General features: G+C 46.1%; 1 protein-coding gene across 1 annotated transcript in view; it reads right to left on the bottom strand.

Moving 5' to 3' along the window:
• LOC8027108 (GTP-binding protein 4) overlaps window positions 1–13,982 on the bottom strand; it is a 41,473-nt gene that overhangs the window by 16,172 nt on the left and 11,319 nt on the right. The window contains exon 6 of the mRNA XM_029991033.4: window positions 5,836–6,078. Within this exon, the coding sequence (XP_029846893.2) occupies window positions 5,836–6,078 (243 nt within the window). The remainder of the gene's footprint in view (window positions 1–5,835; window positions 6,079–13,982) is intronic.

Genomic DNA, 13,982 nt, shown 5'->3' with positions numbered 1-13,982 from the left:
GCAGTGAGCATTGAGCACTGTGAGGATCATTTGGCACGGGCTTAATCCAACTTGCATATTCCGAAATATTCGGGTTCGTCCAGCCCGGACTAAGCGAGCGCTTTCTTGCCGCCGACATCGTCAGTGAAGAGGCCCACTACCGGAAACACAATGAAAACACGACGCTGAACCACACACGTTCATAACCGATGGCAGCATGGCCGCCAGGTGAACACTTTCGGATATTTTTGGCTTAAGGCTCGGATTGGATTGGGGTCTCCAGCTTTCCTATTTGTTAGTAAATCTAGTAGCTCTAGCTGGATCTAGCCTAATGTTGCGCCCTCAATCCATCCAAACCAAGGCTTGGACTGGATTTGTCGGCTGTTTCCTTTGGATCGGGTAGTACACTCTACACCGGTTGAGCAGAGCCTATGCTCCGCTCTCAGCAGAATTTATTGCCTATTTTTCTGCCTCCAAGTCCTCAAGCCTTTGCTCAGGACACTCAATGGCGTTTTTGGCTCATTTTTCCTGACTGGGCTCGCTTTTTGACAATATTCCTGAAAATTCCCCGATTTTTCCTAGTAATTACAATTTCCCTGACAATTCCCGGTTTTCCAAGCTTTCCCGGTCGCTAGACACCCTGTAGGATTACGCACCTTCTCCTGGGAGGTCAGTAAGCTGCTCTGTCTACCACCAATTAATTGTAAAGTGATCAGAATCTCGTAAAAGCAACTGCCTTGAAAACAGTGGATTCACCCGCAGGTGGCTTTCTTGCTCTCCAGTCAGTATCAGAGCCCTTTATACAAAGAGAGTTTGACCGACGTAAGGAGCCTGTCGCCCGCTCGAACAAGCAGACTTTGTAATGCCACAATATAGAGGTTTCTGCTTTTGACCATTCCACTCTGAGTATGCTAGTCACAATTCCCTGTACTCAGACATTTTGTTATGCCTGCAATTAGTCACTATATTCAAACCCTGGTCATCCTCAGCTACCACCATACTTCCATGCTAAATGAACTACTACTATTATTATTATTATTACTGTCGCCAAAAACAAAACTTACAAATAAACTTTTTTTTTTTATTTGGCTTTAAAAAAAATGGTGCTTTCACAAACAAAAAGAAATCCGGCACTCGAGCTCAAGGGGTTCGTAGCGACTCTCCTGGATAACGCCAGTCACAGCATTGAATTTTGATGGCAGTCATTTTTGAAACATAATATTCAAAGTATCGAAAATTAAATTTTGACAAGAGTAATGAATAGACCATTTGCTTTATTACCCAAGCATCAAGGAGAATGCAGGGATTGGTGTTCCACGTGCCACATGAGCACGCCTTCCCTGTATAAAGAATTCGAAGTAAATAACCAAAATAAAGCGTTGACGAACGCGCGTGCAAGATGCCATTTGTTTTAGGTATTTGCTTTGGAAAAGTTACTACTGCTGACGCCAGCACGTGCGGCACGTGGAACACCAATCCCTGCATTCTCCTTGATGCTTGGGGAATAAAGCAATAGGTCTATCAAAGATTATATAGCAGATTGTAACAGATAAGTAACTTTGAGCCGTTGATTGCGTGCACAGTCCCACACATGCTATCCTTGGGTGCATTAAGTCTGCGCTCCTTTACTCCTACTCTGACGTTCCAAGTTTCATACTCCAAGTGCAGCAACTAAACAAAGCATTGCAAACGAAAGCATGACACACTGAAACTATCGAAGAGCCGCACGAATCACTTCCGACCGCAAAGTTACAATGAACGCGGCGTCTCGTGGATATGGGTGGCAGAAGCCAAAATTATTTCGAAGTCTGTGGAGCAGCAGAGTGTAAAGTAAAAAAGATGGTGACAATAGGAAGTTTCTAGTATGTTTTAATATTCCGGAAATGTCTGAAGACTTGCTTCGAGCACAGTGCGGAAAGCTACCTTGACCTATTTACATCCCTAAACTCACTTGTCGACACAGTAAACTGTCAAATTTGTCAGATGTACCGTGGTTACACCTTGCGGCGCGGGACGGAACGCGTCGATATGCTAAGCCGACACCAGTACACCGCCGTTCAATAGACAGCATGTCAATCTGTTTTCAGACAAGATGCATGAACAAATGTTTTCTGCAATGCTAACTGATGTTTCGGATTTCCAATAGTTTTGGATTTCCAATCGAAGGATCGTTATTCGCTCGGTTAAGCATTGCAGAAAGGAAGCGGTCCGACTCCGAATGTTTTCTCATCTCGACAACTTTTATGGCACAGCGTTATACACCAACTCATGTTTACAAACAAACCGGAACGCCCCTAGCGGACGTCACCGGCGCCGCGCATGCGCCGTGGATGGTGGGCAAGAAGTCCGCCGTCGCCCATAAACAGACCATTGAATTGCCTTGTTGTCGGCGTCGGTGGGAGTCCCCGTGCTCTTTTTCGCGTTGGAATTGTTGATTCTACGTCCTCCTAACATTGTCTGACTACTTGAGCGGCTTCAGCAAAACTATCGAGGCAAAACTTTGCGTGGATAATGTGACGTGCGGCGATTCATTTCACGTGGACGCCGCAGAATGGGCGCTAAAGCCTGACTCCCACGTCGAGATTCTGCTCGCTATTTTCAGTCGCGACGTCGCTAGGACTGCAAAAGCGTGGACCGTAGCTGAGATGGTGGACATCGATACTGAAAACCTCAAGTAGAATCGGGCAATACAAGTCGGTGATGGCCACTGGCAACAATGATCAACAACTTCTTGTATCTGTTTACACTTAGCCGACTTACCCCAACCAACCTTCAAAAATGTTTTGAGGCCTGCACTTAGTTCTTATCGCAATTACCGGGTCAACGTTTGGTTTACGAGCCGCTGTCGTTTGAACGAACTAACGACAAAAAGCAGCCAAGTTTGAAAGAGCAGATGACAGTTCGAACGCACGCGCAATGGAGTACGGGCAAGAAGCATCGCGTCCCGCGTCAACAAACCATTCGAATGTCACGTTGTCGGCGTCTGTGTGAGTCTGCATACTCTTTTTCGCGTTGGAGTTGTCGATTCTACGTCCTCATCGCAATGTCTTACCACTTCAATCGCCTGAGCGAAATGATCGAGGTTCGTTACGCCGCTAAACTTTCCGTAAGTGCGGCGATTCATTCGCATGAACGCTGCAAAATGGACGCCAAAACCATGATGAGATTCTTGTAGCTATTTTCGGTCGCGACGTCGCTCGTGCTGCAAAAGTGTAAAAGGTAGCGGCGATGATCGACATCGATACTGAAAATCGGAAGCGGGAACAGACAAAGCGTAACAAGTAGGGGATGGCCACCGGTACCAATAATTAACATGTATCTACTGTTTACACCGAGCCTACTTAAGTCTTTTGAGGCCTGCAATTACTTCTTATTGCAATCACCGGGTCAAACTTTGGTCTACGGGCCGCTTTTGTTTGAACGAGCAGACGACAAAAAGCAGACAACTTTGAAAGAGCAGACGAAAGTTCGAACGATCAGGCGGCCGTGTGAATTTGAAGATGTACTGAATCCGTGGGTGGTCCGGACAACTTGGGGGTTTTCTCTCGGTCATGTTGGAACAAAGCAAATACATCTGGCGACTACAAATTGTGGCCCGCACACGCAATTGTAGTTCGACAGCGTCAGGTTTTCCCTTTTCACGGCTGCTATCCACGTTCTCGGACGAACGGAGGGTGCAAAAACACATGAAAACTGATCTTCAAACCTTCTCAGACTCTCTTGGTAAAGCCCCCATCGCAGTATTTTGACGAGAAGGCAGGTTTTTTGTCTCGTTTCTTCCAAAGGAACACAGGAATGCATGCCTGGCACGGCGACTTCTGCCCACCGCCCGAGACCGGAAGTGCGTCCGGCGCGCCACCACCGCGGCGTGACGTAGGAGAGTTGAGTTGGTGTATAGGCAAGCTATTGTTTGACAGATGAATTCGTTTAGGGCGAGACTCACAGACAAACCATTTCCGGAATGCTAATTGCTGTCTTGGCTTTTAAATCAAATTTTGTTTTCCTTCTAGATTATGCACCATTCAAGTAGTTTTTTTTTTTTTTTTTGTTTTTTTTTCATTGTTTTCTTCTGTCAATAAACTCAGTTCTCATCCTTTACTGAAAAGGGGCAAAGGTCCACCCCGCCCTTCATCTCAACAATGTTTCTGTCAGCACAGCCACCTTGTTTCTGGACGTGACGTCGCAAAGCGCAAAGAAGTCGCTCGCGCTCCGATAAATACTCGGTACACAAAGAGCACGCTCGAGCGTCAGTCCCCAGCAGCTCTCCTGTCCATTTAGTGAACGGAGCGCCAAACTCTCGCGCTCCTGAGTAGAGACTTTACGTGCTCATCAACAAGAAACACTTTCATTACAATGCCCCAATATGGCAGATTGGTGGATGGATGCTCAAAACCATTAAGGCAGGAAGATGAGGCGACATACCGGCTAATGCCAGCCAAACAAAAAAATCCTAAGTAAAGCCTGAAGTAGAAGCCGCAGTTAGTGGAAACACCCCCAAGGCTGACCAAAAAAGCTGTTGGCGCTAAATCAGCTGTAGTTCCCGTCCAATAGCGTCTTTTGGTTTTGGTCATCATTAGTCCCCCCCCCCCCCCCCCCCCACTGGAAGTTTCCCCCGACTTCACTTCTCGTGGCGTCATGTTGCCTCCAGAAGTTTCCTACCTCCAAGCTAACAACTAAACCCTTTATAACAGGTGGTAGCTTGCGCCCTCTAGCCTAAAAAACAAAAAAAAACAAAAAGTATGATTCCTCCCCTCGCCCTTCCAAGCCTTCCTCTCTACATTTTTGTAACTTTTACCAGGCAGTGCGGGTTATCGCTAGGATGACCTTTGGTAACATGCCATCTCCTAGCTGCCAGACTTCCAGCTATAGTTGCTAGACTGTCAGCATGCTCAAAAGAATGCCAAACTCTCCCAGTATAAAGGGCTCTGCTCCATACAGTAGCGCCCATTCATAATGAACTCAGATACAGCAAATTACCGTATATATCAAATGCCCAAATCTTTCAAATGAAAATGCATGTACAGTGTACTTCTATAACAAACAACCTAGTGGCCATATCAAACTCTGAAATAAAAAAATGGACCTCGGAAACACCTGCTTCCTGCTGGAAACACAACAACTGATACGAGGGAGAGTTCATAAAAAAGCATAGTTTTACAAGCACATACACAATTCGCTTCTGAAACTGAGATCATGTACTGCCGGTCACCTCACTGCAGTCACGCACAAATTATCCCGCTCCACTGGGAATTTAGGTTGAAAATCCTAAAACAATGAGTGGAATTTGCCAGAAGTCTAAGGACAGAAGCAACTGATAGCTTAACAATGTTAGCCCTTCATTCATTTTCCAAACTGTCCCAGTCTCTGCCTTCCACTGGTTTGATGATACTTGCCAAGGACTAATCACATCTGACACTGAAATCGCTAAGCAACAGATTAATTAATTAGTTTGACACAGCCGTTCATTTGCTGCAATTCTTTTTATGGCATGCACCATGCTTTTTGAGAAAAAAGTGACTAAGTGGTTGACACATATTTAAAAAATTTTCAGCATCTACAATTAGTTGGGTTAAATGTCAAAAATAAAATTCCCTGCTAAAATATTTTTTGGTGAATAAAAAAAAAAAAGCATTCAGGAGGGTCGTTTATATTGACAAAACAAGAAATAAAGGAGAGCCACACTGCATGAAATTTCCTCCACTAACCAGTCTGGTGTATTATTGAAAAAATAAATGCCTTCAGTCTGAGTAGTTTTTGCCCCAAGATAATACTAAGGGACTACCTTCCTTTAGCCATACTGCAAACGTCCGATGAAATAGAGTTATGCGAAGGCATAAATCCACACGAAGGCCCCACCTGCTCCTCCACGGTGTGTCCGCACTGCTCCGAGAGGTCCATGAGGTAGAGGACGCATGCCCGGATGTGGGCCAGAGCCGTGATGGCCTGCATCTCGATGGTGTTGCGTTCCTCCAGCGGGTGATCCAGGATCCCTGGGGTGTCGATCACCTGCCACCGGATGTACTTGTAGTCCGTGTGCCCCACGTACAGCGACTTGGTCGTGAAGGCGTACGGCTGCACCTCCACATCCGCACGCGTGATCTGGAACGGACGTTGTACCTTGTGAGGGACGGAAGGACGAGAGGGGACCTCGTCTGAAGAGCGGGAATCTGGTGTATGCGCAAACATGTCCCAACAGCTTACCTCAACGCTTCGCATAAAGTTGAGATGCATAATGTGTCGTGTGCCTCATGTTTGTTCGTTTGGTATTAACAAGAGGAAAGGGAGATAGGTGGGAGCAAGCAGTGTGGGCCTCCTTTACGAGGCAAGTTGCTACTCAGCTAGGAGATGGGGAAACTGATGATGGTCAAAAGGGATAGGGCGGAAATTTAGCAGGGGGTTCAAATTATTGGTATGGTGGAAAGTTCTGGGCGATAGCCTTCAGACGGGTACAATTGATTTGGCTTCTAGCTCAAGAGGCCCCTACACAGACGGCCCGTCAGGCCCGTCTTCCACAGAAATTTTAGGACGATTTTGGAGCCTCTGTCCGCAGTTCTGCGTGGTGGAGTTGGAGAAAGATCTTAGATGGTCGAGTAGGGAAGACCACTAACTGCATACCAATGGTAGAGGCCCTTCTGCTTGTTTGCATCTATGTGAGCAAAAAAGAAGCATGTGTCTAATATCTTCTCTTTCCATGTAGAATTGGCATTTGGAATCATTGATTCTTTCGAGCTTGTAAAGAGTAACTCAGGTGTTGGCACAATTTGACCTCAAAAGCCTGATCCCTTGAAAACTTTCCTGAAATATATCGCGGGGAGGGGGGGGGAGGGGGGGGGGGGGGGGGAGACAACAATGATGACCATTTGCAACTCCTGAAAGAGGGTGGTACTTTAGGCAATATACTCGGATGAAACGACCTGCTTCGATGTTTACCACTGATCAGAGAAAGTGGAGATTGTAGGCGACTCAAGTCTGTGCCGCCTGTTCACAAGAGCATCAGCCTTCTCCGCACCTTAAACTCTTTGACGTTTCTGGCACTTTTATACTTTTAGACATGTTTTCCTCACATTGACTTTTTTGGACTTTTAGACTTGTTTGAAAGACTAAGGCAGGCAGAATATATTCTGTATCTCTCAACTTTACTCAAAGAATCAAAAGAAAGTGAAAATATTTTCCCGTGAAATCCCAATGCCCCATAAAGTCACATGACATGCTCATGTAACCGTGATGTCAAGTGAATTCAAATGACGTGCCCACGTGACTGTCACGTGACGAGATCACGGCATAAAAAAGGAGGTTACGTAAAGACAGTTCTACACTTTCCAGCGAGTGCATGATCACATTGTGTTTGCCTCTACTCTCTCTCTCATGAGCTCTTCTCCCCGGGCGGCCACAGGGAGCAAACAATGTCTTTGTCGTGTACTTAAGGAAACGTTGTACGATGGTTTAAAACTTCAATCACATTATGAAAAGAATGCAATCACACACCCCCTTGCTGTCATACAATGTTGAGAGGTTGAACAAGCTTGTAGGATTTGGGTGCAAGATTGACATTCCACAAATGCTTATTGAAAAGTGTATGCCTTGCACTACGGCGCTGCCAAAAACGCGGTATTGCGCAAGGCACCTTCCCAAGGTACTTTTGGACAGATTTTGCGCATGTGACCGCTTTCTCGACAATCAAAAACTGGCGGAAAATGAAAAAAAGTTTTGCAGTAAACCGCCAGTTTCAACTTTCTTGCCACTCGCACGCTTGCACGCCAGGACCTCTCGATCTCCATCAGTTGGATAAGGAATGTTTTGTACCGAATTGTAGCTCTGGGTACCATTCATGTAAGGAGCAAGCCTCCCTATTTAAAGCACCAGCGGACCCCAATCGTATCGCATGATGGGATCGTGCAATTCCCCGCTCTGACCGCAAACTTCAGCCCGCCGCCCCCCCCCCCCCCCCCTGATTCTGTGTGCAAAAAACATTTCAACCCACACCTGATCTCCAAGACTTTTTACGTGGAGCACAAAGGAAAAGTGCTGCTGAACGTACCGAAAAGGTCAGTACTCTAGGCAGAAGCGGTGCCATCAAGTTTTTTTTTAAGGGATGCGAACTGAAGTTTGAATTTTGCAATATAAGGTTGCAGAAGCGTTGAATAGGATGCTTCGAACTCCAAAACATCACTCGTACATCGATATCCCAAACGGATGGCTGTATTCTTGAAAAAGAAGGGTACGATCAAGCGAGGAATGTGACGTCACGATTCTATTCAAACAGTTGAGAATGAGGGGGAACGTCCTCGCTTCTCTCCTCCTTGCTTCGGGTCACCTGCTTGTGGGTACAAAGCGAAGAGGAGAGAGAAGGAGAATCGCGACATCACACGTCTCATCAGCCTCGTCGGCCGTGTTCAATCGCGCACTTCTTTTCTCAAAATACTGCCATCCGTTAGAGATATTGCTGTATAAGTGATGTTTTTGAGTTTTGCAGTGTTACGGATATCGCTTCAGCCTTGTTTTGTGAGCTCCAAATTTCGGTTCAGCACCCCTTTAACTGTCCAAAGTATTTGTCCTGGGCGTCGTCCAAGCCACCAAAGAAAGTGCCAAACAAGCGACCACTCGTTTTTCGCAAAATTCTGCAAAAAGATGCTGCTTGCAAATTGAGTCTAGCGCGGCGGCTGTACTTGACACCACACAAGCAGCGGTGCCTCTGGCGACCTGTCACATCAATGAAAGAAGCCGCAGGAAGGAAGGCGTGGGGCCAAAGGAGGACGCAGTTACATGATCATGAGATTATGGCCATGTCAGGCATCACCACAAACAAACAATGAACAATGAGATTACGTTAGTGTTTTAACAGTTTCCGACCCACTGGAAGTGCAGAACTGTGGTAAGAAAGAACCTGTGTGTCAAAAATATACACTCATGCCGCCGATTTGAAGCACCTGGGACGCTTTTAATGTTAGACACTTAAAAACTTTCATAAGCAAAAGCACAAAAAATGTGTTTACCGATTTCTAGAAGGGGGACAGTGTGCAATGAGAAAAAAGTAGTGTTGAGTGATACGATATATAGGTACTATGCACCGATGAACGGCGTGCTCTATTTACAAACGCGGCAGAAGAGCTCCGCATGAGCAGGAAGGTTGTGGGCAAGAGCAACCGCTCTCGCCAAGTCTCCCCAATTGCAATGCGGGGTGTACATTCACTAACCGAAGTTGCTGCGGCGTTTCTAGTTTTTCGGGGTTTTTTTTTTTTCTGTGTCGTATTCCGCTCTTTGTGATGTCTTACTATTGGCACTCGCTGCGAGAGCCTGAGCAGCAGCGATACAGAGAGAACCTGTGCGTTGACGGCGTTGCCTTTGAGGATCCCTACGCTGAGGGCAAGGACCGCTGGTGCTCCGACGCGAAGTCGCTGCTGCCAACTTTGATGGCGCAAGTTGTCGTCCACCCGGTCTTTTTGCCGAGCTAATTTATGGCTGACAAGGCGCAAGCGTACAAGTCCCTCGAGGCCAACAAGTGCTTCAACTGGTTGAGCGCTATGCATGTGTAAACATCAGGAGTCCATACCTGCCAACCTAGCAACATAAAAATTCGGGAGACCACCGCGCAAAAAAAAAAAAAAGAAGGTCATAAAAAAAAATTTTTTTTTTAGTTTGACGAGAAATTTTTGAAGAGGCTCTGCATGGATTACACTGTCCTCGCAGTTATTTTGGAGAAATAACTGCGTGGATTACACTGCCCTGCCCTTCAGTGGCAGAAACCTAGTTCTGACACTTTAGTGAAGCGATGTGTATTTTGGTGTCAGCCCTGCCACTGTGCAAAATGCTCGCATCGCAGGCGCACGTGGTACAGAATCTATACTGGTAACCTTTCCACAAAGTGACAAAGCATGGAAACTCAGTCATGTATGATCTCAGAAATATTTGCAAGTACTACTTCTTGGTTAAACATTTCACTAAAAATCTCAAGAATGGGACGAGAAGGGACGGACAAACACAAAGCTGAGATTCTGCGTTTGTCCCTCCCTTTTCGTCCCAGTCTCGGGGTATTTAGTGAAATGTTAAACCATCACCAGCTCGTTTGCGTCTTAGCCTTTTGTCTACTACATCTTGGATTTTGAAAACGCCATTGATCGTTCCAACTAAACTGGGGAAAACACAGAGAAGTTCGGCATTCCCTACTTCACTCGACGACCTGATGAAGCCAAATGAAGCCTAGCGCACCCACAATCATATAAGCCGCATTCCAAAATGCGATCGAACTTACTACAGAGTAGAGGTTTCGTAACTTGGTGTTTCAAAACCTACCCCCGTTTTATGCTGCTGCTCTAACTGAGTTGCCACGTGGTAGCCCGCCGAAATAACCTAAACTTACTCTCGAGTAACTCGCACTGACACGCGCATAATAATTATAACAATAGGACGTAAAAAAAAAAATACGGTGGCCAGTTTTGGGGAATTCGAGGTCTTGTTCGTGCAATCGGGACATGTGATTGAAATTTGGTAGGCTCCCAAACAATTCAGGAGCTGGTAGGTATGGGAGTGAATAGTGTCGGAAATTTAGCTGCACTTTAAGAAGCCACAGGCTTGGTACGAGACTGCAAGCTCTTGACGCCTCAAGGTGCCACATTGTGCATCATCCGAGCCAAGGTGATGCCGTCGCAGCAGGCAGCTGCCACACCCCACGATGCCTGGTGTATCAAGTAATCGAGGAACTCTTGGGCTGCAGCTTGTGTGCAGACACTGTACGAGCAAAGTCCGGGTGGCCTGAATCACATGACGGTTTCCCTACGCATAAGAGTGCCTCGGTGCTTGGAACAAAGATTGCAGTGGAAGCTGCCCACTTCTTCAACGAAGGTTTACCACACAAGTGATCGTCCGAGCGAGGCGACCATTTTTTGTGATCCACGCAGATTACCCATTTTTTGCGTCTGTCAGCGTCCACTGTGATCGTGTGAAAGCTTATTCCACTAGTTTTGTAGTGCCTTTTAGCACACCAACAGCCAGCAGCTTTGCGGCATGCCGAAATTCTGCGTCGCACATGCAAAGTGCCCGCCATTTTGCCCGCAACTGATCGATTTGGCAAGATTACAGAGCTGCTGCAACTCAGCTACGTGAATCTCGCACGTCGGTGTATATGCTCGTCTGCACCTATCACATTCAGCATTTTATCAAGATACAAACTAAAACCTGACATTAATCATGTGCAGTTATTAGTAATCTCAGCACCTGAGATGGTTACAAAAGCATTTAAAAATTGCTAGAGAGGGAATAAATCCTTTGGTCACGTGAAAGGACACAGCACCTAATGACTTCTATAGCGTCAACAAAAATATGCCCAACATAGCCCACAACAGCACTGATAAGACACCACTCCAAGGACTAGTGAAAATTTCCAGTTGAGTGAAATAAAGAGGGCTTATACTGTAAAACTCTTAATGTTTGCGAGCCCTTCATTTTTGCGGAATTTCACTAATTGGGAATATTCGCGAAATATAAGGGCACGTGAAAATTTCGGTCCTTATGAGTTTCAATGCAGGCGTCTGGAATTCGCAAAATGCAATGGCAGCGATTATGTCCTTTGTGACCAATTCGAGAAAAAGAGGGGCCGCGAAAATAAATGGCCTTACAGTATCCTTGCCGTAACTCGGGACATGCACAACCCCAGAAAAGAATGCAGCGGCACAGCCTTGGTAACAAAGCATACTGGAGAGTATGGAGGCGAGAGTAGGAGCAAACGTTCTCTGACCGCCCTCGCGGCAGTGTCTTCACGTAACCTTCTTTGTTACACCGTGGACGAGATCATATTACTCCGATATAAGATATGGCAGCTAAGTGGTCAGGCGATCCTGTCACCGTAGCTTGCATGATCACATAACCTACAGCGATTATATGAACGTGTGACATCATGACACTCTCGACATAAGGGCGACAAATTGTCGGCGTCAACCCGAGTGTGCAGCAACTATAACCGACACTCATCCAAGTCGCTTCGCTGGAACAGGGGTAGAGCATCGGACTATGAAGAGAGAGCTTTTGGGTTCGATTTCTGGCGAGAAGTAAACCATTTTCTGCAGACACCCTGCGGGCATTGAGGGAACTTGTTCAATGTTTTTTCGTAGCCTTCTACGCAGCAAAACTATCCCACAAACGGATGCTGCATTTATGGGCTAGCTCCGGCAGTTTCACGAAATATGCAAGAATGCATTTAGTGGGAGTAAAGGATCTGCTCTGTCACAGCAACCACCGAAAGTGGCTCAAATATATGTGATGAAAGCATCACTGAGGTAGTGCTCCATAGGTGACAGCCCGAGTTGAAGTCACCACGCTAGCACAATTCCACAAATATTGCAAACTCGTATATAGTGTGATTTATTATGCGTATGAATGTATGAATAAAGAGGCACCCAGGGATGGAACTCGGTAAACCAGCTTTGGAGCAATCTTGGGAGCAGAAAAAACTACAGTTTGGAACAGGCTGGGAGCAGCAAAAACAAGGTTTTGGAGCAAGTTAGGAGCAGCATGCCAGTTTTAAGAATTAAAATAGAGGCTAAATGTCACCTGGTCTTCAAAACTGAAGGAAACGTGGCATGTAGATAACTCAATGTGAACCTAACAGTAGTTTCAATTAACATTTTATTTGAAACATTTATCGCAAAATTACATGAAAATTAGAAAAATCATATAAAGCAAAACTGCACGACAGTGTGACACATGATGGAACCGACTTGCAAAGAGGTAAATGTAAACATACAAGCAGAAATAGCCTTCGACCCACACCTTGTACCGTCACTGCTCGCTTGCCTTTGTTATGTTCCCAAGTTTTCTGCGAGAGGCATCGGGGCAGACCAACATGGGCTGCGGGCTTGCAATACACCTTTCCATAGCAACGTATTAAAGTGCGTTCATTGCTGTGTTTGTGTGTTACGCACGCACTGTTTCTGGCTGGCTGCAATTGCAAGAGAGTGCTGGCTGGACTGTGACTTTAGTAAACAGTGGAAATGTCCATAGCCGCGCAAGTGCAGCCAAGAGGGAGGTGCACCAACTTAAATAGATTTGAGTTCACCGCAATATGGCGATGCTGTTTGCTCCGCTAATCATATGAAGTGGCTTCTGCACTCCAGAAAAGCACAGAGTAACGGCACCAGACGCAGCCGATGCTACAAGTGCCAGCATGTGGCCTTGAACAGTGCTTGCAGAGCACGAGCGTGCGTTCTTGGCAGGGACACTGAAATTCCGGAGCTCTCGCTTGTAGCACCATCTGTGTGTGGACTTAGATGAAGCAGGGCGACAGCGAATGGCTTCAAAGAGGTCTGGTAGCAGAACCATCGTAAGGAGAATGCTGTAACAACTATTTTAAGCTGAAACGAAGTCATTGCAGCGACCCTCGGATACAGAGCTTCGGATTCAGATCCACCAACGTTCCCTTTGGGCCGAAATGTCCGATGTCAATGTTGCCAACAAAAACTGTGAGACACCTAATTTCGACGAAACCTTTTTATGATTTCAGTTTTGGGTAGTGGTGTCGCAAACTTTTGTCGAACCGAAATTTTAAGTTGAACTTTAGGGGTTCGACTGGGTCGAACCCCCAAAGTTTGAACCATTGAGCTTTTAACCAGGTTCGACCGATTCGACTTTGTGGACAGTGTGGCCAGATCTTGATACAAGCATGTCTCTTGTGGGAAGGGGGGCCAGACCTTGATACAAGCATGTCTAGGTTTGGAGAATTTTTTTTATGCAAAGGGTTATTTTAATTTTATGAACAGTTGCAATTAAAAGAAACTAATTCTAAACACTGAAGTTACCCTTTGCAGTCATGTGTCGGGCCAGGCCCGACATCGGAGGAACGCGCTTCCGGATGGGAGTAGGGCGTTGCCCGATACGCGTTCTCACATCCTTTCAAACGTGCTCCTTCACTCTTTTTGCCGGATTGGTGACACTATCTTTTGGAAAACACTTCAGTCACATCACTCTTGAAAGGGTTTGAGTTTCTTCTTATGGAGGGCAGGACTAGTCATATA

The sequence above is a fragment of the Ixodes scapularis genome, unplaced genomic scaffold (genome assembly GCF_016920785.2).
Source record: "Ixodes scapularis isolate PalLabHiFi unplaced genomic scaffold, ASM1692078v2 PGA_scaffold0__279_contigs__length_252992795, whole genome shotgun sequence".
In the NCBI taxonomy this organism is placed as follows: domain Eukaryota; kingdom Metazoa; phylum Arthropoda; class Arachnida; order Ixodida; family Ixodidae; genus Ixodes; species Ixodes scapularis.
This window is presented reverse-complemented; position numbering and strand designations above follow the sequence as displayed.